Here is a 25792-nt window from a genome sequence, read left to right as displayed (position 1 = left end):
AGAAGTATGCTGTGATCGACAGTGTCAAAAGCAGCGGAAAGATCAAGAAGAATGAGGATGGAATATTGACCTCTGGATTTAGCCAGAGTCATTGGAGACTTTAGTAAGCGCAGTTTCGGTTGAGTGGAGAGGGCGAAAACCAGATTGTAGTGGGTCAAGAATAGCATGTGAGGAGAGAAAATCAAGGCAGCGGCGGTGAACAGCACGCTCAAGTAATTTGGAGAGAAAAGGAAGGAGGAAGATGGGTCGGTAATTAGAGGGACAAGTAGGGTCGAGTGAAGGCTTCTTAAGGAGAGGTGTGACCACAGCATGTTTAAAGGCAGCAGGGACAGTCGCAGTGGAAAGTGAGAGGTTGAGAATATGACAGATAAAAGGAATAAGAGCAGGAGAGATGGCATTAAGAAGGTGGGTGGGAATGGGATCAGAGGAACAGGTGGTACATTTTGAGGAAGAAAGGAGAAGTGTAATTTCCTCAATAGTAACTTCAGGAAAGGAGGAAAGGGAATGAGGGGAAGAGGAGAGAGGGGAACGGACTAGTGGAGGGAGAGGTGGCGAGGTAGAGAATGCAAGGTTTATCTTTTGAACCTTGTCGTGAAAGAATTCAGCAAGGGTCTGAGGAGATAATGAAGGGGGAGTTGGGGGAGGGGGGCACCTTGTGGAGAGAGTTCAATGTGGTGAAGAGAAGTCGAGGGTTAGAGCCAAGAGAGTTAGTCAGTTGGATATAATAATCCTGTTTGGCGCATAAAAGAGCAGATTGGAAGGAGGTCAGCATGAACTTAAAGTGTAAGAAATCAGCAAGGGCCCGAGATTTCTGCCAGAGGCGTTTGGCGGAGTGGGTACAGGAACGTAGGTAGCGAATATTAGAAGTCAGCCAAGGCTGGGGTTTTGTACGCCTTATAGGGCGGGTCATCAAAGGTGCAAGAGTGTCTAAGGCAGAGGATAGAATATTGTTGTAAGAAGAAACAGCCTTGTTGACAGACGTGGATGGTGCCACAGTTGAGAGGAGGTTTGAAACATGGGAGGATAGAGATGAAGGGTCAATATCGTGAAGATTCCTAGATAAATTAGGTAAGATAGGACGGGACTGGGAGGGAGGAGATTTAAGTGTGAAAGTTATAAGATGGTGATCAGAGAGGGGAAGATCAGAGGCAAGGAAACTAGAAGGTGAACAGTTGGAGGAGAAGATAAGATCAAGACTGTGACCATTTTGATGAGTGGGGAAGGTGGAGCATAGTTGGAGATTAAAGGTTAAAGCGAGTAACTTGGAAATATAAGAGTTAGAAGGATCATTAGCAGGAATATTAAAGTCACCAAGGATGAGAGAGGGGGAGGAAGGATCATGGAAGAAGGCAAGCCAGGCATCAAAGTCACTGAGAAAGGATGAAAGGGACTTATCAGAGGGACGATAAATGACCGCTATTCGAAGAGGCAGAGGAGAGAAAAGGCGGATAGAGTGGACTTCAAAGGAGGAAAAACACTGAGATTGAGGTGGAAGAAGGGGTTGAAATCTGGAGGAGGGAGAGAGAAGTAATCCAACACCACCCCCGCGGCCAGCAGGGTGAGGAGTATGTGAAAAAAGATAACCACCATGGCAGAGGTCTGCGACTGAAGCACAGTCATCAGGGCAGAGCCAGGTTTCTTTTATGCCGAGCAGATGGAGGTGACGTGAGATAAAGAGGTCATGAACATATGGGAGTTTGTTGCAGATAGAGCGGGCATTCCAAAGGGCGCAAGAGAAGGGCAGAGAAGAGGAGGGGAGTAGAGGAATAGTGATGAGGTTAGAGAGGTCATGGTGAGATCTGTAGAGTTGGGATAATAGTTGGTGAGGAGGGCCAGGATTGGGATTGATGTCACCGGCTGAGAGTAAGAGAAGGAGTAAAAGAGAGCGGAGGAGAGTAGGAGAGGTGTGGCCATGAAGGTGTCGAAGGCGAGAGGTATTTAGGTGGAATGGGGAAGGCAAAATGGAAGGAAGAAAGAGATGAAGATTGAAAGCTAAGAGGGAGGAAGAGGGTAGGAGAGAAGGTGAGGTGATGAATTCGATGGATGGGCAGTGAGTTCCTGTAGTGGAGAGAAGTAGGGGGTGAGGGAAAAGATTAGGAAGGGACAGAGGGCAAAGAAGAGAATGTATAGGGGCCATAGCGTGATTCAGAATTCGGTATAATTGGGTGAGGTCAGTAGTGACTGGGATAAAATAGATGTAAAGAGAAAAATGCTCCCAGTGGTCCTGAGTGGATTGGACTGGACCTGGGAGTCTCCCTGGAGAAGGCTGTAAAGCATATGCAGATGAGCTGCAAGTCCTCCACAGCACCTGAAAGGCAGCCGGTGGTAGAGCTGGGCACCTCTCAGTTGAGGAAGGCTTACCAGTCACCAGACAACAAAGGTAGAAAAAATCATTTTATTTTAATTTTAGTGTTTGGAATATGTCCAAGTTGAGAATTTACATGTGCTGTCTTATTTTACACTGGGTATACTGGAGCTGTAACAGCTTACAGAAATTATTTATAATGAAAAAAATCACGTTATTTTTTTCTCCTATACTAGTATAATATTTTCAATTATGTCTGTTTATATGCGCCATGGCTGATATGAGGGGTGTGGCTAATGTGGGTGTGGCTACCATAGGGGTGGAACCATAGGGGTGGAGCCATATGTGGTGACCCTGCCCATAATGAGTACCGGCACCTTTTGTTTCTACAAAAAAAGCACTGGGTAATACAAAATTTTTCTACAAGGAAGATGCCTACTCTGGACCAGGGATATTGACACAATGGGTTTTTGTTCTATTTTTCTTATTTTGACTTTTCTCCTATCATTGCCAGTTCTGTCTTTTTTTTTTTTTTTGCCTTTCATTCATTCTCTTTCTCTTATTCTCCCTCACCATTATCCAGTGTCTGTCTCTTTCCTTCATCTTCTTTCAACATCTACTGTCTCTTGTCCTTTATCTGTTTTTATAATCTTCCTTGTATCTCTCACTATTTCTGAATTTTCTATATTGCAATCTGTTTCCTACTGGTTTTCTTCTGTTTGATTAATTTCTTCTTTAAAAAATAGTGTTGCCACCCTCCAATTTGATCCATTGTATTATTGTGATATAATTTGTACCCTGATATTACAGTGTCCCATTGGTTACCTCCTTCCACAGATCTCTGAGATACATCTACCTTTTCGTTTAGTGCAATATACTCTACCTCTCCAATCTTATTTTTCAAGCTTCTAGGATTTGTATGAAAACATTTCAAAGTGTGATTTAAGACTGGTAATAGCAGGAAAGTGCACACTCACACATTCTTAAACTCTGTATTCCTATCTCACAATTACATTCTCTTTCCTCTCCCCAGGGCCGACCCCAGCACTGTCTTATTTTTCTTGCTTTAGACAGTTCATATACTGAAGTCTATTACACAAACATCTAGATGTACTCCTTAGTGGAATGCATGACATAGTGCAAGAGGTAATGGTATTGGATCCACTGAGGAACAGTGATCATAACACGATCAAGATTAAGCTAATATCTGGAGTGAAGCTACAAAGGAAATCTATTGTAGTAGTATTTAATTTTCGAAAGGGCAACATAATAAAATGAGGAAAATGGTTAAAAAGAAGCTAAAAGGATCAGCTGCAAAGGTTAGGACTTTAAATCAAGCATGGGGTTGTTTAAAAATACCATCTTGGAAGCCCAGAACAGATGCATTCCACGTATTTACCAAGGTGGTTAAAAGGTGAAGTGAGAGTCTGTTAGAGCCAAATGTCCTTCAGATAATGAAAAAAGGACACAAATGAAGAAAATAAGAAACAGCATAAGCACTGGCAAGTTAGATGCAAAGCATTGATAAAGAAGGCTAAAAGAGAATATGAAGAGAAACTTGCTATAGAGGCAAAAATTCACAGTAACAACTTTTTCAGGTACATCAGAAGCCGAAAGCCTGTGAAGGAATCCGTGGGGCCATTAGATCATGAGGGAGCAAAAGAGGCACTCAGGGAGGATAAGGCCATAGTGGAGAGACTGAGTGAATAATTTTCTTCGTACTTTATGGAAGAAATATAAGAGATCTACCTATACTCATAGCAATATGTCTGCTAGTGCTACTGTTATAACATAGCTACTATGTAGTACATCACTAGTCAAAAATCCTTCCCCATCCTAACATTTTTCAAACGTGAAATTGCTGATCTGCGATTAGTAATCTGTAACCTGTCATTAAAATCATCCATAGTACCTGAAGATGGGAGGGTGACCAACGTAACGCCTATGCTTAAAAAATGTTCCAGGGATGATCCAGGAAGGTACAGACCGGTAAGCCTGACATCAGTGCTGGGCAAAATAGTGCAAACTAGTATAAAGAATAAAATTACAGAACACGTAGATAAACACGGTTTAATGGGACAGAGTCAAAATGGATTCAGTAAAGGGATGTCTGTTTTATCATTCCCACTTTAGTAATTCCCTTATCCCTTATTTGTCCTGTTTGTCTGTCCTGATTAGATTATAAGCTCTTTTGCTGCGCACATCTAGTATCAATACAATAAATGGCAAGTGACCGACTCACCTGCAAATGCGCAGTAGAGACTTCCCTCTCTGTCCCGCCCTCGCGTCGACGTGATGACGTCAGAGGGCGGAACAGAGAGGGAAACGGACACTGCCACTGGAGCCTGGAAACGAAGCAAGAAGAGCAACATCACTGATGCACCAATCTCCCCCCCCCCCCCCCCATCCCTGATGTCATCGTCGCCGCTCCCGCCCCCCTCCGCTTCGGGCCCCCCCATCCCTGACGTTGTCATCGCTGCCACCGCCGCTCCTGACCCCCTCCGTTTCGGGCCCTCTGCACTATGACAGCGCTTCTCATCTTCGTGTGGAAGCACTGCAGGCAGCATTAGAGCGATCTGCTGCTGCCTGTAGCGCTTTCACACGGAGGTGAGAGCCGCTGTCAGGTCAGTGCAGGGGGCCCGGCATGGAGGGGGAGGGAGCGGCGGCGAGGAGGGTAGCTGGACATGGGGGGAAGACAGGGGGGAGAGGGCATGGTTGCTCAACATGGGGTGAGAGCAGGGCAGAGAGGACGGTTGCTGGACATGGGGGGAGGGAGGGAGAGAGGCCAAGGGAAAGAGGAGGGTTGCTGGATATGAGGGGGGAGGATCAGTGGACGGGGTGAGGCCAGGGGACAGAGGAGGGCTGCAATACTCGCCCGTTTTAATGGGCTTAACGGCTAGTCATTATAGAAATGATATAGTAGTAGTAGCATTTTGCTTCATTTCTTTGAAGGCGTGAATAAACATGTGGATAAAGGTGAACTGGTTGATGTATTGAGATTTTCAGAAAGCTTTTGACAACGTTCCTCATGAGAGACTCCTGAGAAAGTTTAAAGTCATGGAATAGAAATCAATGTCCTTCTGTGGATTAGGAATTGGTTATTGGACAGAAAGCAGAGGGTAGGGTTAAATGACCATTTGTCTCAATGGAGGAGGGTGAATAGTGGAGTTTTGCAGGGATTTGTACTGGGACCGATGCTGTTTAACATATTTATAAATGATCTGTGAAGAGATTAAATTTGTATTTGACAAAACTATTCAAGGTTGTTAAACACATGCAGACTGTGAAAATTTGCAGGAAGACCTTAGGAAATGAGAACTGGGCATCCAAATGCCACATAAAATTTAATGCGGGCAAATGCAAAGTGATGCACATTGGGAAGAGTAACCCAAATGACAGTTATCTAATGCTAGGGTCCACCTTCAGGGTCAGCACTCAAGAAAAAGATCTAGGTGTCATTGTAGACGATACACTGAAATTTTGTTCTCAGTTTGTGTTGCAATGGCCAAAAAAGCAAACAGGATGCTAGGAATTATTTGGAGAGGGATAGTAAATAAGACCAAGAATATTTTAATGCCTCTGTATCGGTCCATGGTGTGACCTCACCTTGAGTATTGTGTTTAATTCTGGTTGCCATATCTATAAAAATATATAGTGGAATTAGAAAAGGTTCAAAGAAGAATGACGAAAATGATAACGGGGGTGGAACCCCTCCCACATGAGGAAAGGCTAAAGAGGTTAGGGCTCTTCAGCTTGGAAAAGAGACGGCTGAGGGGTGGGGGTGGGATATGATTGAGGTCTACAAAATCCTGAATGGTGTAGAATGAGTAGAAGTGAATCGAAATTTGTAATCTTGCAAAAAGCACAAAGACTAGGGGACACTCAAAGAAATTACATGGAAATACTTTTAAAACAAATAGGAGGAAATACTTTTTCACTCAATGAATAGTTAAGTTCTGGAACTCTTTGCCAGAGGCAATTCTACATCTGGGTATCTCCATTTAGGTGCCCCAAGCACATGCAGTAGGATCCTTAGAGTCTGACTAGGTTCCATTATCGAACACTGGCTTAACCTAATATGGACACGCCTAACATTTTAAGCAACTCAGTGTTACCAGCCGTAAGTGCAGACACCTAAATGAGACAGAGACGTGTAGAACTCATGGTTCTCTGTAAGTTCCATGCTTAGTCCTGCCCATGTCTTGCCCAGGCTCCATCTTTCTTCTAGAACACATTGTTCATCTAAGCTTTGCTGTGGTATCTAAAACTTCCATCAAACACTGTGTGTTTTCAGTATAATGGAAACAACTCTGGAACAGTTTATCCTTGAAGTTGCAGTGTGTGTAGCATTATTTGATTTTTTTTTTTTTTTTTAAGATAAAGGCTTGGCTGTTTTCTTTCTCGTACTCATTTTATTTTGAATGATTTTACTACTACTACTACTATTTAGCATTTCTATAGCGCTACAAAGCGTACGCAGCGCTGCACATAGAAGAAAGACAGTCACTGCTCAAAGAGCTTACAATCTAGTAGACAAAAAAAATAAAGCAAACAAATCAATTAATGTGTAGAGGAAAGAGGAGAGGAGGGTAGGTGGAGGCGAGTGGATACAAGTGGTTACGAGTCAAAAGCAATGTTAAAGAGGTGGGCTTTCAATCTAGATTTAAAGATGGTCAAGGATGAGGCAAGACGTAGGGGCTCAGGAAGTCTATTCCAGGCATAGGGCGCAGCAAGACAGAAGGAGCGAAGTCTGGAGTTGGCAGTAGCGAAGAAGGGAACAGATAAGAAGGATTTATCCAGGGAACGGAGTGCACGGGAAGGGGTGTAGGGAAGGATGAGTGTGGAGAGATACTGGGGAGCAGCAGAGTGAGTACATTTATAGGTTAGTAGAAGAAGTTTGAACAGGATGCGAAAACGGAATTTTCTGTTTCTGTTGTTTCTTTTTATGTGAACTATTATATATTTTTATTGTAAACTATCTAGAAGTTTGTTGATAGGTGGGTGGATATTTAATAAAATTAACAGATAATGAAACTTTGACATAGGGTGTCCTGTTTGCTGTTCTAGGCATTGGTCACATTCAAGGATGTTGCTGCTTATTTCTCAGAAGTAGATTGGAACATTCTGGGTGAATGGCACAAGAAGCTGTACAAGAAGGTCATCAAGGAGATACATGACATCCTCATGTCACGAGGTAAATAGCACACAAGCACATTATGTAATCAGTGGTGTAAAAAATCACAGGAACCTAGATACCATGAGCACCTGAAATTTAGAACCTGGCTTCAGTGAAAGAAAATGTTGCTCTGTGCTGTAGGATAAAATGTAAACCTTAAAGTAGAGGCTTCTCACAAGACCAGAAGACCAGTGAGAGGATTTACTTCTCGGATTTCTTCTAAGAACTGTGACTTCTGTATAAGGTCGTAACATGTAACTGTATTGTACAATATGTAGCTCCTCCAAATGGAAACCAGAAGACAGGGCCGTGCCGATGCGGTAAGCGGGGTAAGCGCCGCAGGGGGGCGCCCACCTCTGGAGGGCGCCGCCGCAGTGCTTATCCTTGCCCCGCGCCACCGAGGCCTTTAAATCTTTTACCTGGTCGCAGCAGCGTCAGTGAAAGCGCTGCCGACGTCTCCCTTCCCTTGCACTCATTGGTTCCCTCAGTGTCCCGCCTTCTTCTGACGTCAGAAGAAGGCGGACTGAGGGAACCAAGAGCGCGAAGGGAAGGGAGACGTCGGCAGCGCTCCGCTTTCACTGACGCTGCTGCGACCGGAAGTAAAAGATTTAAAGGCCCCAGGGCGCGGAGGAAAGAGCAAAGAGGCATGGATGGGATGGCAGAGAGACAGGCATGGATGGGAGGGCATGGATGGGAGGGCAGAGAGGCATGGATGGGAGGGCAGCAGCAGGGCCCAGGGAGAGGACAAATTGCTGGAAGGGGAGGGGAGAGAGGAGGATTGCTAGCTATGGATGCAGCAGGGAAGGGCAGAGAGGGACAAGGATGGACATGGGGGCCCAGGGAGAGGACAATTTGCTGGAAATGGAGGGGAGGGGAGAGAGGAGGATTGCTGGCTATGGATGGAGGAGGGAAGGGCAGAGAGGGACAAGGATGGACATGGGGGCCCAGGGAGAGGACAATTTGCTGGAAATGGAGGGGAGGGGAGAGAGGAGGATTGCTGGCTATGGATGGAGGAGGGAAGGGCAGAGAGAGAGAAGGATGGACATGGGGGCCCAGGGAGAGGACAAATTGCTGGAAATGGAGGGGAGGGGAGAGAGGAGGATTGCTGGCTATGGATGGAGGAGGGAAGGGCAGAGAGGGACGTGGATGGGAGGACAGGACCCAGGGAGAGAGAAGAAATTGCTGGAAATGGATATAGAGCAAGAAATGAAGAAGAAAGGAGGAAAGTAAAGAAATAAATGGAAAGGAAGCCCTGGAAATGGAGTTAAGAGGACAGATAGCAGCAGACTCAGATACTGGGCCAGCATGATCGGAAAAAGAAAGTCACCAGACAACAAAGGTAGAAAAAATCATTTTATTTTCATTTTAGCGTTTGGAATATGTCCACTTTGAGAATTTACATCTGCTATCTTATTTTGCAATGTATAGCAATTTGTTTCTAAGAATATTGCTGACAATTCCTGTCAGTGTAGCAAGTGGTGAGCGATCATTTTCACCGGGGGGGGGGGGGGCGTGATCATTTTCACGGGGGGGGGGGGGGGCGCCAACTGATAGTCTGCAGGGGGGCGCCAGAGACCCTAGGCACGGCCCTGCCAGAAGATTTGCACCTGCAATGCCTCTGGCTAGGAAGGCTATGAAGAGAAATCTCTGTACCAGAAAACCTCTATGATATAATCCTAATCAGGTGTTGGACCACTGCTGCCTCTTCTCTCCAAGCTTTGTCAGACAAATACACACGTCTCAAGATATCTATATATACATCTCCATCCACACAACACACACTGCTCCATCAGAACACGAAACAAATGGAACTTCCCCAGAGATTCTACAAATGCATTTTAAGAGTAATTTTCCTACTTGTTATTGTCAGGTTATTCAATTGTTAGTCCTGATGTTGTATTCAAGATTGAAAAGGAAGATGAGAAATATTTCAGTCAACCATTTGAGTGGGAGGGAAAAGAAAATCCATATGACTCCACTAATGGTAAGTACATTTTTTTGAATTTAATGGACTTTGCATTTTTAGATCACAGGAGATTGGTCATTAACATCAAACATTTGGACACTTAAAATCAGTTTCCTAATTTAATATTATCAGATCCTTAGTGAATCCTTGTAAATGTGTTTTCTTTTCATAGGCCTTCCGATGGTAACGTCTGTGTTCTCACTAAGCATTAAACAAGAGGATGATCTCCCCTTCATGGAAAATCCTGAGTCAAAGGTGTCTGAACAGACTCACCCTTCTGTAACAAGTAAGTACAAAACTTCTCCTGCACATCTTAGCTAATGTCAGCTGAGAGCATTTAGGAATTCAGCACTGGTGGGATAAAAGGCAATTGGTTTTTATTGTATCTTATTTTGTATCACATTTTTGAAAATTTTATAAATTTTCAACATTTTCCTAATCTGAAATTGTAAAAAGGAAACAATACAGCAGCAATGTTGACAGAAAAGGAGATATCAAAAAACTGATATGAATCAAAATGTACCACCATGAGTCCACAAAATTAGAGAAAGAAAAGTCATAAATCATGTATCCTACTGAAAACCTGCATATATGAACCCCTACTAACCAGAAAAAGCTTCCAATTGAGAGGTTTCATCAGCATAAATGGATAACTTAAATGATTCATCATGTAACTTAACACCTAATATATTTTGATTGGCATCTATGGAAATTGCAAGAGGCTCTAAGGCTAGGTTAAACAATAATGGTGAGAGAGGGCATTAGCAGAAATGAATACTTGAGGAGAAGTATAAAGAAGCGTAATCATATTCAAAAAAGGGTCATTAAAGCCAAACCAGTGAAGAACTTTAAAGAGATAAGACCACTCGATAAGATCAAATGCTTTCTCAGCGTCAAGGGACAAAGCAATCATTGGGTAATCACTAGCAATAGAATGTGCAAGTATATTCCAGAATAACCTAGAATTATCTGATGATAATCTTCCAATTGTAAAACCATTTTGGTCTGGAAGTATAAGAGAGAGTAAAACCTTTTGCAAATGATTAACTAAAATTGTTGCATAAATCTTATTATCTACATTTAGAAGAGAAATAGGGCGATAGTTGGAAACATTAAGTTTAAGCTTAATCAGGAAAAAACGCAGTGCCTCATCCTCTCCTCCCAGTTCAAAAAGTCTATACCGGGCGCGGTTACTGCGCAGAACTTCACCATTCCTGCCACAGCAAGTTTGAAACTCCTTGGGGTCATTCTGGATCCCCATTTGGCTCTTGAGCTTCAAGTTTTGTCTATTACGAAGCAAATGTTCCTTTCCATGAGGTCCCTTAAGCGTATCAAGCAGTTCCTACCATTTGACCTATTCAGGACACTAATCCATTCCCTCGTCTTGAGCCACTTCGACTACTGCAATGGAAGTTACACCGGCTGCAAAGAACACGCCCTTAAGAAACTCCAGACAGCACAGAACATGGCGGCGAGACTGCTATTTGGCAAATCGCGGTTTGAGGCAGCAAAGCCCTTTCGTGAGAAGCTCCACTGGCTCCCGATCAAAGAACGTATTGAATTCAAAGTCTATGCTTTTACCTACAAGATTGTATACGGGGACGCTCCAGCCTATATGTTCAGCCTAATCGGCCTCCCGCCAAGGAATTCCGAGAAGTTGTCCCGCACCTATCTCAGTCTCCAGTTTCCTAACTGCGGGAACTTAAGATACAAGCTGCTCTTTGCCTCTTCTTTTTGCTACACGTGTCCCCGTTTCTGGAACGCTCTACCATCAACGTTAAAAGAGACAACCGATCACAGACTGTTCAAGAAATCCCTAAAGACCTACCTGTGGATCGATCTTACTCCTCAACTGCTTGATCTTCTGTATCCCCGCATTCCTTTCCCCTGCTGTTTCTCTCTCTTCCCCTCATCTACTTTATACCCTGATTTGCACTAGAATTGTTATGTTGTACTTTTCCTCAAACGTTGTAAGCCACATAGAGCCTGCCTTGGTGGGATTATATGGGATATAAATGTTCACAATAAATAAATAAACATTAGTTGAATCTCTCCTGGTTTAGGTATGACTATAATTTTAGATTCCAATAATTAGCCCATTTCCCCATTGTGTTGAATCATATGTTCATACAATGTGAGAAGTTTGGGACTTAAGAACAGTTGCTAAAGTGTTATAGAACTCAAACCATCATTGCCAGGAGACTTATTTCTAGGCAATTCCTTAATGGCAGTTAATAATTCTGACAATGAAATATTTGCAAGATGCCCTTTGTTCAGGGGAGAGAGAGGGATGATTAAGGTTATTTTAAAAGGAATGATAAAGGCAGGGCTTTTTTTGAGGGGGTACTTGGGGGGTACTGAGTACCGGTACCTTTGTCTGCTAAAATTGACCCATGGTCCCCAAGTTTTAATGGAAGAGCTCAGGCTCTACACACCAATTCTGCCTTGTCATAGATTCTGTGACTAGTTGCAGGGCACTAACTATTGTGGGGTGGGTCCCTCAGTGATCACCCCACCCCTGAAGAGTGGCTTACTGGCACCTGTTTCGCTAGAAAAAACACATTGCATAAAGGGATTCGGAAGGAATTACTTCAGAATTGTAAAGTTGCTGATAATAATCCAAAAATTGCTGAGCAATTTTAGAATCAGTATAATGTGTAACTCCATCAGCATCTGTAATGTGAGCGATCCTAGAGCGATTTATATTAGTCTTGAGATATTTTGCAAGCATGCGGCCTGCTTTGTTATGCTCTGTGTAGCGCTTTAGAAATGTTAAGTAGTAGTAGTAGAAGGACTTTTGCAGAAAAATAGATGACACTGCTTCTTTACTTAAAATTGTATTGAATTTATACTTGACTTTAAGCAGCTTCTAGTAGATACTGCAATCTTGCGAATACAAATAAGCATTTTCCAAAGATTTAATGTTCTGCTCAAGATCATCCAGTTCCTACGTTTTCATTCCTGCTATATAGTTGATTATAACTCCATGTATAGTAGGTTTATAAGCATCCCACCAAATATTTATAGGATAATCAGTAAAGTTGTTATTATTAAAACTTGGTGGCCATTTTAAACAAGCGGCTGCATCGAGAGGATCAGATGCAGTAGGCAGGAAAGCGTGGGGACCTTTCCTGCCCTAAAGCAAGCCACTAGACCACCAGGGTGATGCAAGGTATGTGTGGATAGGACATCCTCGGCTGGAGGAGAGGTGGATGGGAGGGAGGGAGTTGAATACAGTGTAGTTTCTGTTTCCCTTTCCCTGTGCAGCCGTCATCACTGTACACTCAAAACAAAGCAAACAAACCTATGAGCTGCTGCATCCACGTTGTTCTTTATTGTTGGTAGCATTTTTACTTAATCTCACTTATATTTCAAACATACCGAGTTGTGTAGCATATGGGTGTACAAAGCAAAAAGAGAGGGTATACAGTATACACAAAAAGCATACAAAAAAAAAAAGCACAACTGGACCTTCAAGACTGAGACAACAGGAGTCCTTTATTGAGATAAGACCCGACACGGGCCGTGTTTCGGCATCAACAACGCCTGCCTCGGGGGTCTGGGTGTAATTGCGAGATATATAAGAAAGGGGTTCGATTCCCCACCAGAAGAGCATACGATATTTCAGAAAAACCTCGTCAGTCATTGAAAACGGCCGACGGCGCTTTTCAGGAGTTTTTATTAATTACTGTGGCTGTCTTCACTGACTGACAGCATTTTTCTGAAATATCATATACTCTTTTATCCCACATTAAACATAAATTAGATTGAAACCTGGAAGCATTTAAAATCATTTTTTCCCTATGCCTACATTAAAAGAAAAAGGTAGCATGTGGAAATTTGCTTCTTTTGTTTTGTGAATTGCAGGGGTATATTATAAAAAGGCAGACGTTCTGTCCAGAGTCAGTCTAAATGTGCCAACATTGTCCAGTTCAGAACAGTATTAGCCACCAAGTTTATACAAAGTTAATTATGTTCAGTGGAAAATAAATCTGTTGGCTCAGGCTGCTTGCTATGTGAATATTCTATCACTGTTTCATTATTGCTACCAAGTATCACATATTAATCTTAAGTATTACATATTTGCTTTAAACTTTGCTTTAATTCATTTATCCAGTCCTTACGTACACATGGTTTTACTTTTTAAACTCAAAGGTGATTCCTAAGGGTGGTTAAACAATTAAGTATAAACTGTGTTGTTTCAGACTTTACTTGTTTTGGACTGCTTTGGGTTCTGCTAATCTGTACATCTGCTGTCTTAGCAGAGTACAGAAGAAAATGATTAAGTTAGTTTTACTAGAATTTTTACTTCTTGTAGAATTGGCTTTTTTAGGGGGGGGGGGGGGAGTGACTGCAGCACAGCAAAGGCTGGGCGGGCTTTGAGCAGGAATGGGTGGGTACAGGCGGGGAAGGGTTAGATTCCTGTGGGGATGGGCGGGGGACGGGTTAGATTTCTGTCCCTGTGCAACTCTCTAATTCAATTCTCTGTAACAGTTTTACAGCAAAGAAACACCACCTGCTGGCCAAATAGGAGAAATACACTTCAGGACATAATTATATTTCAATAATTTTTATTGATGATCATCAACATATTAAACAAAACCATGACATTTCTATTATAACCATGTTTATACACATAAATATAAATCATTCAACTGTATCATCAAGATTTTACATTTTCTCCCTCCCACCCCCCTTCCTTTAAGGTTTAGAAATGATAAATAGTAGTAGTAGTAGAGTCAACTGTTTTTATTGATGTCAACATACTAAACATTCCAACAGTTTTAATATTGCAAAATAAATATCAGAGCATATTACATTTGAACATAATACTGATAACCATTTTTCTCCCTCCCTCTTCCTTCCCTCCCCCCCCCCCCCTTTTTCCTGCTGATGGGTCGCCTCTTAATACATAAATATAAACTTAAAACGATAGCATGGTCTCCCCACTGATGCTGCCTACCGTTCAGAAGTTCTGTTATGGCTGCGAAACCTTAGTGAGTCTGATTCCCCCTTCCCCCTTGACCCTATTATTGACAACTGTTCATGTGTTCATTCCTTCGATAGCCATTGACAACTGTCATTCACCATGTCGCAACCCGCTAGCAACATATCCAACCACCCTATTCCTTCTCCCCCCCCCCCCCCCCCCCGTCCCCATCCTACCTCCCTCCCTCCCTTACCCTTGTCAGACAGCTCCTATATCTTTAAACCAGCTCCAAATTCACGTATTAATTCCCTTAAGTGTTAATGAGCAAACTCTGTCCCCTGGGACTAAGAATTTGCAGGTAAGGTGACTAAGTCTGAAGGAATCACTTCTTGCGCTTGGGTGACAATTTCGATTCTCTAGCTTCCAAAGAGGCCAGAAAATGCACCTGGTTCCGCCAATGCCAGTAGGCCGGGGCCTCCGGCGAGGTCCAATATTGTAAAACACACTTCCGAGCTACCAAACTCAGCTTCCTACATAACAGGGTTGCATGAGTGCTTAAAGGGGTAAAAGCCCTGGGTTATCCCTAGATGGCTCCACTCTACTGTCTGTAAAGGCAAACTCTTTCAAATTCACCATTTTTCCATTGAGTTGACATTGAGATAATTGTGCCCAGTTTCTCCTCACTGTCTACATACTTGTGGGAGGTAATTTCAGCCACCTAACAGTGAATTATTATGCTTTTATTTTCAAGGAGATGGAACACTCAGCTCAAATATTCATCTATTGCCCCAAGTACAAAACTTAGCCTGTGAGCACCTTACAGGTCCTTTAATCTTAAACAGACCTTCAACAGAGAAAAAGTGTAATAAAAGGCTACTGGAATAAATAACTACTAGGCTACCCCCTCAGTTAGAAAACAGGAATGGTACCCAGAGGTAGATCAGCATTGGTGAGCTCGGTTTCAGTAAGGCAGAAACCATCAAGTTTGGAGGTTATGATAGATCAGCAGTTAGATGAGATTTGGAGCGTAATGAGCGAACATTCAGTAATCCACTATGTAAGGTGGGTATTGTAATGCAGGAGGAACAGGGAGAAGAGAGTGAGGGGATACATAGTAGTACCAAGACTGAAGGGCTTACCTGCCTATATGAGAAGCAGCACAGGGTATGAGGGAGGTGATGTCCTTGTAACACTGATATCTGAGCAGAGCACAGTGTTTGTAAAATCAGGAACAAAATGGAGTACAGTATAATGTGAAAAGGGGGTCGCATGGGAGGCGCATGAAAGAGCGCATCGAGGATCTTCCCATCAGAACAAAAAAAGAGATATAATTTTCCTATTTGTTATTGATAGGCTACTCATTTTTTAAAATATTAATTTTATTTTAGTATTTCTATTCCATTTAAATCTTGCAAAGTGGATTACAACATTGCACAGTAATACAAACTTGTTCATTATAATATTAGAAATAAAATAATAAATCCAACTGACAACTAATTCCAAACCTCATAAAATTTGGCCATATACTTCATAAATAGTTCAGGAGATCTGACTATACAGCCATGTTTTCAAGGTATTTATAAAGATCTTATGAGAAGATAATTTAGTCGGTGACAAGTTTAATCTAACTGAACCCTGTCCTGGAAACGACCTCTTACTTGTAACACATAAACACATCATTAATGATGGAAGTTATTATTATTATTTGTTACATTTGTATCCCACATTTTCCCACCTTTTGCAGGCTCAATGTGGCTTACATATATCCGTTAACGGCGTTAGCCGATTACGGTCTGAAAAATACATGGCATGAATGAATACAAAGTAATATTGTGGTGGAATAAGGTACATGTATGGTAGGTACAGTTGGGAGAGCTTATAGAGGGGAAGGGGGAAGAAGAGTCAGGTAATGTCTGTTTCTGTCTTTGGTTACATTGTGTCACAAGTGACCAGGTATTTTTATGTTGGGTCGGTGGGGTATGCTCTTCTGAACAGTTCTGTCTTTAGTGCTTTCCGAAAATTTAGGTGGTCGAGCGTAGTTTTTACTGCTTTTGGCAGTGCATTCCATAATTGTGCGCTTAGGTAGGAAAAGCTGGTTGCATAGGTGGATTTGTGTTTGAGTCCTTTGTTGTTTGGGTAGTGGAGGTTTAGATATGATCGTGCAGATTTTATGGTGTTTCTGGTTGAAATGGAATGTCATCTAAAGAACCCAAATCTCTTCAAGGCGTATTTAAAGTCACAAAATGGTTTCTATAGATTGGAGCCATCCCATTTGGTATTTTAAAAACCAACCCCTTGAATTTAAATAAAGAAGCCAGTGTAAGGTGTACAAAAACGGGTGACTCAGTTCATTATTGCACAACACTGTGAAATGGAGGGAAAAGAAAACTTGAACGACCCCAGCACCAGTAAGGGAATGTTTTGGAGTTAAAGGGTTTTGCATTTTCAGATCACAGGAGATGGGTCATCAACATCAAAGATGTGGAAAATCAAAATCCATTTTCTAATATATGATTATTAGGGAACACTGAATACTCCTAGTCGTATTTATTGTCTTATTACAGGCTTTCCAATTATAACATCTGTGTTCTCATTGAGCATTAAACAAGAGGAGGAAATCCCCTTCATGGAGCCTGCTGAATCAGAGACATCTGAACAGACTCACCCTCCTGTAACAGGCTAGTATAAAACTTACTTTTTATTTTATTTATTATCCATGTTTATAAAACTTTCTTATGGATTGCACATTAATATTATTCAACAAGTACAGTATAATAAAGACAAGAAAGAACGGTAATACCAAGAAGATAAAATTTAAGATCAGCAAAATCCATGTAAATAGAATTTAAAAAAAAAAAACATTTTAAAACTGATTCAACAAAAACAATAAAAACAAATTCTGTACAGGTGAAGGGAGATGAGAATAATCAGGTCTTGCCAAAGGACCTTTTACTAAAGTGCAGTCAGATTTTGCACTTAACGTGCCTTTACAGCCAATATTAACATGTTGTTTATCACATATGAAGACTATTAATAATTAGCACAGGTGCCCTTAACGTCTCCTCTTAAGGATATAGTATGTACCCCTGCAGTAGCTGCGACTTTAATAAAATACTCTCCACTTGTGTCCCACAGCTCAAATATTTCTAAATTTTCTTTCCGAAAATCTCAGCCAGTGTAACATGCTAGCGATCTTTTATGCCTCATCATCGGTATTTCAGTTATGATTTTTTATATACCAGACTTTATAGGTAGAAATGGTATCTTGGTTCTTCTTACATATTTTATTAGAGCTGCTTGTTTTGCAGCTCTAATAAAAAATGATGAATTTGCTCATCTTAGAAGTGTATATACTATCAGTGAGACGGGGGAACCCAACATCTGACATGATCATGTTTCGCCTATACAGTCTGTCTCAAGGACCATCCCCTAACTCGCCAACTGTATAAATGACAGTGTGCAGTTTGCATCCTTTCTCTGCCCATGTTCTGCCCCTAATACAGCGTGCATTTAATGCCACTGTGGGAGCAGTGCACGCTAATTTGCACGTTAACTGCTTAACACACTTTAATAAAGGGTCCCAAAGTCTGGGAAAAGCCTAAATAGCCTCAATGTGTCAAAGCTCTATAGGCAGAGAATTGCAGAAAGTGGGGCTGTAAGCTTTCTTCTTAGTCTGCACAAGGGACAGTTCCTTTAAGGAAGGTGACTCTGAAAGAAACACCTGTGAAAAGTGAAGACTTCTTTCTGGTCCATATCTTCAAGTAGATTAACAAAAGTAACGTGGAGCCATTTTCCGCCAAGATTTAAAAAGCAATGATAGGAAGTTAAATTATACTCTGTAGTGATGAGAAACCAGTGTAACGAATATAAAGCCACTGTACAATAAAATCAGATCAAAGACAGTCAATAACATACTGAATATATAATAAACATTAAATACATGGTAATAAAGCACAGAAAAATGTGATGCAATACTGTGGAGGGGCATTTTCGATATGATGTCTAAATTCAACTTTGGACTTTGGACTGAAAATGTCCAAAAATCAAGTGGTGAACCTGAAAAATGTCTTATCTTTTTTTGTTTCAAAAATGGCCATTTCCTAGACATTTTTAGACATTTTGTGTGTCCAAGTGAAAAATGCACACGAACAAGCCATTGGGACGTCTGGGCTAGCATTCTTAATAGACTAGCACCACAGACATCCCGGCAGAGCAGTGGGGCACCTTAGGGTCACTGCAGTGGATTTCACATAAAAGGTCCCAGGTACACATCTCACCATTACTCCCTCATATTGTATGATGAGCCCTCCAAAACCCATCAAAACTCATTGTTTCCAACTTTACACCACTACAGTATATCTACAGGTGTCACCTATGTGTGAGTACAGTAGAGTACAGTAGGTTTTTGGTGGGTTTGGGAAGGCTTACACTTTCCACCACAAGTGTAACAGAGTAAGATATGGGCCTGGGTCCCCTTCTGTACAGTGCACTACCCCGACCACTAAGCTACTCCAGGGACCTGCTTCCTGCTCTAATAGGACTGTCTGTAACATCTGAAGCTGTCATAGACTGAGGCTGGTATGTACTGTTTCATTCACATCTTTTGGGGGTGGGAGGGGTTATGCCTTAATCCCTTTAGTGGTCTTCTGGTCAATTAGGAACATCAGGTTTTGGCAGTCCTCCAGGGTTTTAACCTCAGCTACAATGAGCCACCGCTGGTGTTGGTATCTTAGCTGGATTACAAACTCACTGTGAGCATCATCCGGCCCCTTTTGCAAAGTCCGGAACTTTAGTCTGTAGGTCTATGGGGTAATGGCGCACCTCCACAAACTGGGATCACCTCTCCATGGCCAGGCCTTGGAATGCCTCAAGTGTTCTACCTCAGAGCTTTCCTCCCAGAGAGCACACCCAGTGTTCCTGAGGAATCTCATTGAGGCGGCAAATTTTTTTCAAAAGCAGTTAGATATTCATCAATGTCTCCTCGGAAATCATCAAACTTCGCAAACAAGTTGGGCCAGATCCAGAAAAAAAGAACTGGTCGGGGAAGGGACGCTGTTATTTCTGCACTCATTCACTATGCTCTGTGTCTGGAGGATACAGGTAAAAAAAACTCTGAACTCTCAGCGGATGGTGTCCCTCACCTATGCACTGAGCCTAACAATTCCACTTCTGCCACCAATAAGAAGGCAGGTTTGCCATGGAACACCTATCACCCAGCTGAGGTTAAACCTGCGGCCACTTAGAGGGTCTGCCCTCAGCACTGCTCAGGTCTGTCTGTACCTGATCATGTACTCTACACCAGCACCCTCCTCCCATCGACTGGGACCCAGCCTCCTCTGAGCGAGTCTCCTGCTCTCAAAACATCCCCGGTTGTTTCTAGGTTACTGGGGCCACACATTCACCCAAGAAATAGGATACGATAGATACCTTTAATATGATGCAAGCAGAATAATCAGCTCACACAGCTTCTGGTTATAGATGGACGGTATTTGTGGCAGTCTCTAACCTCCCATGCACGGGGAAGGGGCAATGAAGGATCTGGCCTGCAGAGATTTGCAGCATCATCTCTACACTGCACAGAGATAGTATATCAGAGCAAAGATCAAAAGAAAGGAAAGAAAAAAAGCTCCCAAGAAGTTCCCTTAAAAAAATACCAGTGCATAGTGCAGTTATATTCCTGTTCTGCAGGACCTGACCTGGATGACCAATCAAACAGAGTTTGGCCAGAGTAACATGCACATCCACAGAAAAAAGGAATGTGTCTCTTCCTCAGTTACTAACTGATATGGGAGGGTGATGGTCTCTGGCTGTGGAGGGGGATTCAGAGACAAAGCAGTACAAATATGGGCATGTCGAAGAACCGATGTGAGGCCAAAAGGTAAAGCCTTGGGGCTCTAAAAGACCTAGTTCACAGCTAAGTGGGCCCAATTTCCACTGACAAAAAAGCAGATTTGTACCATTCTGCATCAATTTGTAGCTGCACTGATAGTATATGAGTACTTTTGACTACATCAGTAATGAATGGCCAGGTCCAGCGTGTGTTGTTACTCCCCTGTACTCCTCTTCCCTCTCATATCATTTCATTTTTTTTCCTTCCCTTCTTCCCCCCCCCCCGGCTACCTTTCTTTCCGTCCATTCTATACATCTACCTTCCTTTCTCTTTCTTTATATCCCCTTGTCACCTCCCTCTAGCCCTGCCCTAGTGTGTTCCATTTACTTTCTAACACTCCTACCATAGTCTTGATCATTCATCCAGTCTCACCTCAGTTTCTCTCACACACACCTCGAGTTCAGTCCCACAGGTTCATCCCCTCATTTCCAAGCTGATTATGTCATTGGGAGTGGGTGTGAGTGGAATCTGTGGCTGGAGGATAGGTCGGAGGTGTGAACTGTGGATAGAGGAGTGGGAGGGTGTTTACAAATACATTGTCAGGTGTCTCTGTCCATGTACCTGAGACCCCAATGCTCAAAACTCCAGTGCTGTATGGAACAGTGAAGGACCAGCACATCAACACTATTAGTATGCAGGGAGGATTGTGCCTGGCGCGTGTGCCAAAGAGTTGTGTGTTCAGTCAAACTGAGAAACGTCAGATGGGGGAGGAGGATGAACTGCCATGACTCCGTTACTTACAGCAGAGAACTGTGCGTGATGGATTGAAGTTTTTCCCGGGGCACTCTGGATCAGGGCTGTGCCTGGGCTGCAGGGACACTCCAGATGGATCGGAGCTTTTCTCGGGACCCTCCAGATCAGGGCTGTGTCCGAGTTGCAGGGACTCTTCTTGGATTTCCCTTTCCGAACAGTGGGAAAAATTAGAGGCAGAAGTGAAACGGAGTTTTTAGTTGCCTTTATTTCAGCTGCTCTCTGACATGCCTGAACAGGAGAGCCTAAATCGCAGAGCCTGTGTAGACACCCTAACGCCAGCTCCGAGCTGGCATAGTAGGGTTTCCAGCGGTAAAGACACCCTTGTTTGCTGTGCTGTTGACAAGAGGTACGGATGTCCCACCCTCGTGAAGGTCACTGCTATGGTACTTCCCTCTTGTCAAAACTGCTCTGGAGGGATGCTAAGGAATGAGAGATATGGTCTTGCCTGCTTGTTTTCATTTCTTCAGTTCCTCCAGAGCAGTTCAGAACCAACCCAGGGTTGTTTGTTCCACACACATATGATTCTATTACAGAAAATGGTCTACTGAATGTATACGAATTGGCAGCAGAAGGTGAAACAAAACTGACCATGAACTGGTTATGTTTTCAGAAAAAATGACACTTGAATTTTCTAGTGTTAGTGTTTTGATTCTAAGCAATATGATGGAAGGGTTGAGGGGCCTATTCAGCTAGCATTGTTATGAAGATTCTGACATAAAGGGAATCTGCATAGGGCATTTATAGGCTTATTTTGAGGCTAGTGTTTTCTCAGTCTTCAGCTGCTGGTAAGAGTGCAGACAGAACCAACTCCTCTGAACTGTTCTGGAACAGCTAAAGGAAAGAAAAGCAAGGAAGACCACATTTCTCCCTATATAAGCAAATAGTTTCATATAGTGTGTAGGCAGAATACTGGCATTTACACACATATTTGGGGATATCAAAATATTGATGCATGCAATGAGTGTGTAACTGTGAACAATTAGTTTATAGAATTTCCATTTATATGTTGTAGAAATAGGCTAAGATAGGCACCTGTTTGACCTTCACAGCTAGGCGACTTAAAAAATTACCCTCAGTGGATCACGCCTAAAACATTGGCGCCAAACGAAATATGCCTAGGCGTATTCTATAAAGTACTTTATAGAATAAGCCTAAATTTCCACGCAGTTTATAGAATATACCGAGCGCCCGTCCGTGCGACTAAATTTAGTCAAGGGCAGTTATGCCAAGTAAAACTTGGTGTAAATGCCGATACCTAAATTAGGCCCAGACCCGGTGTAACAACGTGCATATATTTTAGAAATGCCCACGGCCTGCCCATGGCCACGTGCCCTTTTCAAATATGCAACTTAGAATTTGCATGCATCTCGTGCGTGTAAATTGTAATTAATGTCAATGTCAATAATTTCTTGTTAAGTGGCAATTATCAGTGCTGATTGGCGACAGGATTTGTGCACGCAACGTAAGTTCCGTTATATTGAATCTGGGGGATTATGGGTGAATTTATCTTGAAGCAAATGAATTCTGATGACTTTGTAAATAAATTGAAAGACCACAGGCCTGACCTTCTGAGACCCAGATCCCAAAAACATCCCAGCAGGTTGTTGAAGAAAATTTGTATAGTGACTGTAATCAGTGAAGGGTCATTGCAGAGACTGGAGATGAGAATGACATATACAGGACCAGCAGCATGAGATCGGTCATGCTCTGTTATTCTTTGTTTATGTGCTGTAGCTTATCTGTTCCAATGTTCAAGCAACATTGTTTTTTTTCTGTTAGGTGTCATAGTAAACCTTAGCCAAGCAAATCTCTTTTCAAATAATTATATGAGGATATTTCCTTAGATATCTCCTTTTCCATAGTGGTAAAATTAAATATCACACTCTCATTTTTATCCAACAGATGATGGATTTATGAAAAGCAACCTGCAACGGCATAAAATAACTCACACAGGAAACAAACCATTTAAATGTCCTGAATGTGATAACTGGTTCAAAAGGAAAGGTGCACTGCAGTCGCATAAGGTGACTCACACAGGAGACAAACCATTTAAATGTTCTGAATGTGATAAATGCTTTAAAAGGAAAAGTGGTCTGCAACAGCATAAGGTGATTCACACAGGATACAAACCATTTAAATGTTCTGAATGTAATAAATGTTTCTATCACAAAAGCACCTTGCAATGGCATAAAATGAGTCACACAGGAGACAAACCAGTTAAATGTTCTGAATGTGATAAATGTTTCAGAAACAGAGCTTATCTACAATTGCATAATATGACTCACACAGGATACAAACCATTTAAATGTTCTGAATGTGGTAAATGGTTTAAAAAGGAAGTTACACTGCAACGACATAAAATGATTCACATGGGAGAGAAACCATTTAGATGTTCTGAATGTGATAAAGGTTTTATATGGAAAAGTGAACTGCAACGACATGAAATGATGCACACAGGAGAGAAACCATTTAAATGTTCTGAATGTGATAAATTATTCAAAAGGAAAAGTACACTGCATCTGCATAAAGTGATTCACATAGGATACAAACCCTTTAAATGTTCTGAATGTGATAAATTGTTCAAAAGGAAAAGTGAACTGCAGCTGCATAAGGTGATTCACACAGGAGATAGGCCATTTAATTGTTCTGAATGTGATAAATGCTTTAAAAGGAAAAGGCAGCTGCAACGGCATAAGGTGACTCACACAGGCGAAAAACCCTTTAAATGTTCTGAATGTGCTAAATGCTTTACAATGAAAAGTGATCTGCAACGGCATAAGGTGACTCACATAGGAGATAGGCCATTTAATTGTTCTGAATGTGATAAATGCTTTAAAAGGAAATGTCAGCTGCAACGGCATAAGGTGACACACACAGGAGAGAAGCCATTTAAATGTTCTGAATGTGCTAAATGCTTTAAAAGGAAATGTGATCTGCAGCTGCATAAGGTGGCTCACAAAGGAGAGAAGCCATTTAAATGTTCTGAATGTGATAAATGGTTCAAAAGGAAAGCTGATCTGCAACGGCATAAGGTGACTCACATAGGAGACAAGCCATTTAAATGTTCTGAATGTGATAAATACTTTAAAAGTAAAAGTTATCTGCAACAGCATAACGTGACTCACACAGGAGAGAAGCCATTTAAATGTTCTGAATGTGCTAAATGCTTTAAAAGGAAAAGTGATCTGCAACTGCATAAGGTGACTCACAAAGGAGATAGGCCATTTAATTGTTCTGAATGTGATAAATGCTTTAAAAGGAAAGGTGGGCTGCAACAGCATCATAAGGTGATTCACACAGGAGCAAAACCCTTTAAATGTGCTGAATGTGATAAATGGTTCAAAAGGAAAGTTGAGCTAAAACAGCATGAAATGATTCACATGGGACACAAACCATTTTAAATGTGATAAATGTTTCTGAAGCAAAGCACAGCTACTAATGCATCATAAGTACATAAGTAGTGCCATACTGGGAAAGACCAAAGGTCCATCTAGCCCAGCATCCTGTCACCGACAGTGGCCAATCCAGGTCAAGGGCACCTGGCACGCTCCCCAAACGTAAAAACATTCCAGACAAGTTATACCTAAAAATGCGGAATTTTTCCAAGTCCATTTAATAGCGGTCTATGGACTTGTCCTTTAGGAATCTATCTAACCCCTTTTTAAACTCCGTCAAGCTAACCGCCCGTACCACGTTCTCCGGCAACGAATTCCAGAGTCTAATTACACGTTGGGTGAAGAAAAATTTTCTCCGATTCGTTTTAAATTTACCACACTGTAGCTTCAACTCATGCCCTCTAGTCCTAGTATTTTTGGATAGCGTGAACAGTCGCTTCACATCCACCCGATCCATTCCACTCATTATTTTATACACTTCTATCATATCTCCCCTCAGCCGTCTCTTCTCCAAGCTGAAAAGCCCTAGCCTTCTCAGCCTCTCTTCATAGGAAAGTCGTCCCATCCCCACTATCATTTTCGTCGCCCTTCGCTGTACCTTTTCCAATTCTACTATATCTTTTTTGAGATACGGAGACCAGTACTGAACACAATACTCCAGGTGCGGTCGCACCATGGAGCGATACAACGGCATTATAACATCCGCACACCTGGACTCCATACCCTTCCTAATAACACCCAACATTCTATTCGCTTTCCTAGCCGCAGCAGCACACTGAGCAGAAGGTTTCAGCGTATCATCGACGACGACACCCAGATCCCTTTCTTGATCCGTAACTCCTAACGCGGAACCTTGCAAGACGTAGCTATAATTCGGGTTCCTCTTACCCACATGCATCACTTTGCACTTGTCAACATTGAACTTCATCTGCCACTTGCACGCCCATTCTCCCAGTCTCGCAAGGTCCTCCTGTAATCGTTCACATTCCTCCTGCGACTTGATGACCCTGAATAATTTTGTGTCATCGGCGAATTTAATTACCTCACTAGTTATTCCCATCTCTAGGTCATTTATAAATACATTAAAAAGCAACGGACCCAGCACAGACCCCTGCGGGACCCCACTAACTACCCTCCTCCACTGAGATTACTGGCCACGCAATCCTACTCTCTGCTTCCTATCTTTCAACCAGTTCTTAATCCATAATAATACCCTACCTCCGATTCCATGACTCTGCAATTTCTTCAGGAGTCTTTCGTGCGGCACTTTGTCAAACGCCTTCTGAAAATCCAGATATACAATATCAACCGGCTCCCCATTGTCCACATGTTTGCTTACCCCCTCAAAAAAATGCATTAGATTGGTGAGGCAAGACT

The 25792-nt window shown here is 42.3% G+C and overlaps 1 protein-coding gene across 1 annotated transcript in view; it reads left to right on the top strand.

Moving 5' to 3' along the window:
• The window catches only part of LOC115464702 (oocyte zinc finger protein XlCOF6-like), a 35914-nt gene extending 11460 nt beyond the window's left edge, over positions 1–24454 (top strand). The window contains exons 5-9 of the mRNA XM_030195064.1: positions 7373–7499; positions 9352–9465; positions 9620–9733; positions 16942–17055; positions 22923–24454. Of these exons, the coding sequence (XP_030050924.1) occupies positions 7373–7499; positions 9352–9465; positions 9620–9733; positions 16942–17055; positions 22923–24421 (1968 nt within the window). The 3' untranslated portion in view covers positions 24422–24454. The remainder of the gene's footprint in view (positions 1–7372; positions 7500–9351; positions 9466–9619; positions 9734–16941; positions 17056–22922) is intronic.
• Positions 24455–25792: the final 1338 nt, after the last annotated feature.

The sequence above is a fragment of the Microcaecilia unicolor genome, chromosome 3 (assembly GCF_901765095.1).
Source record: "Microcaecilia unicolor chromosome 3, aMicUni1.1, whole genome shotgun sequence".
NCBI classification, from domain to species: Eukaryota; Metazoa; Chordata; class Amphibia; order Gymnophiona; family Siphonopidae; genus Microcaecilia; species Microcaecilia unicolor.
The sequence above is the reverse complement of the archived record's forward strand: the minus strand, read 5'-3'. Positions and strand labels throughout refer to the sequence as shown.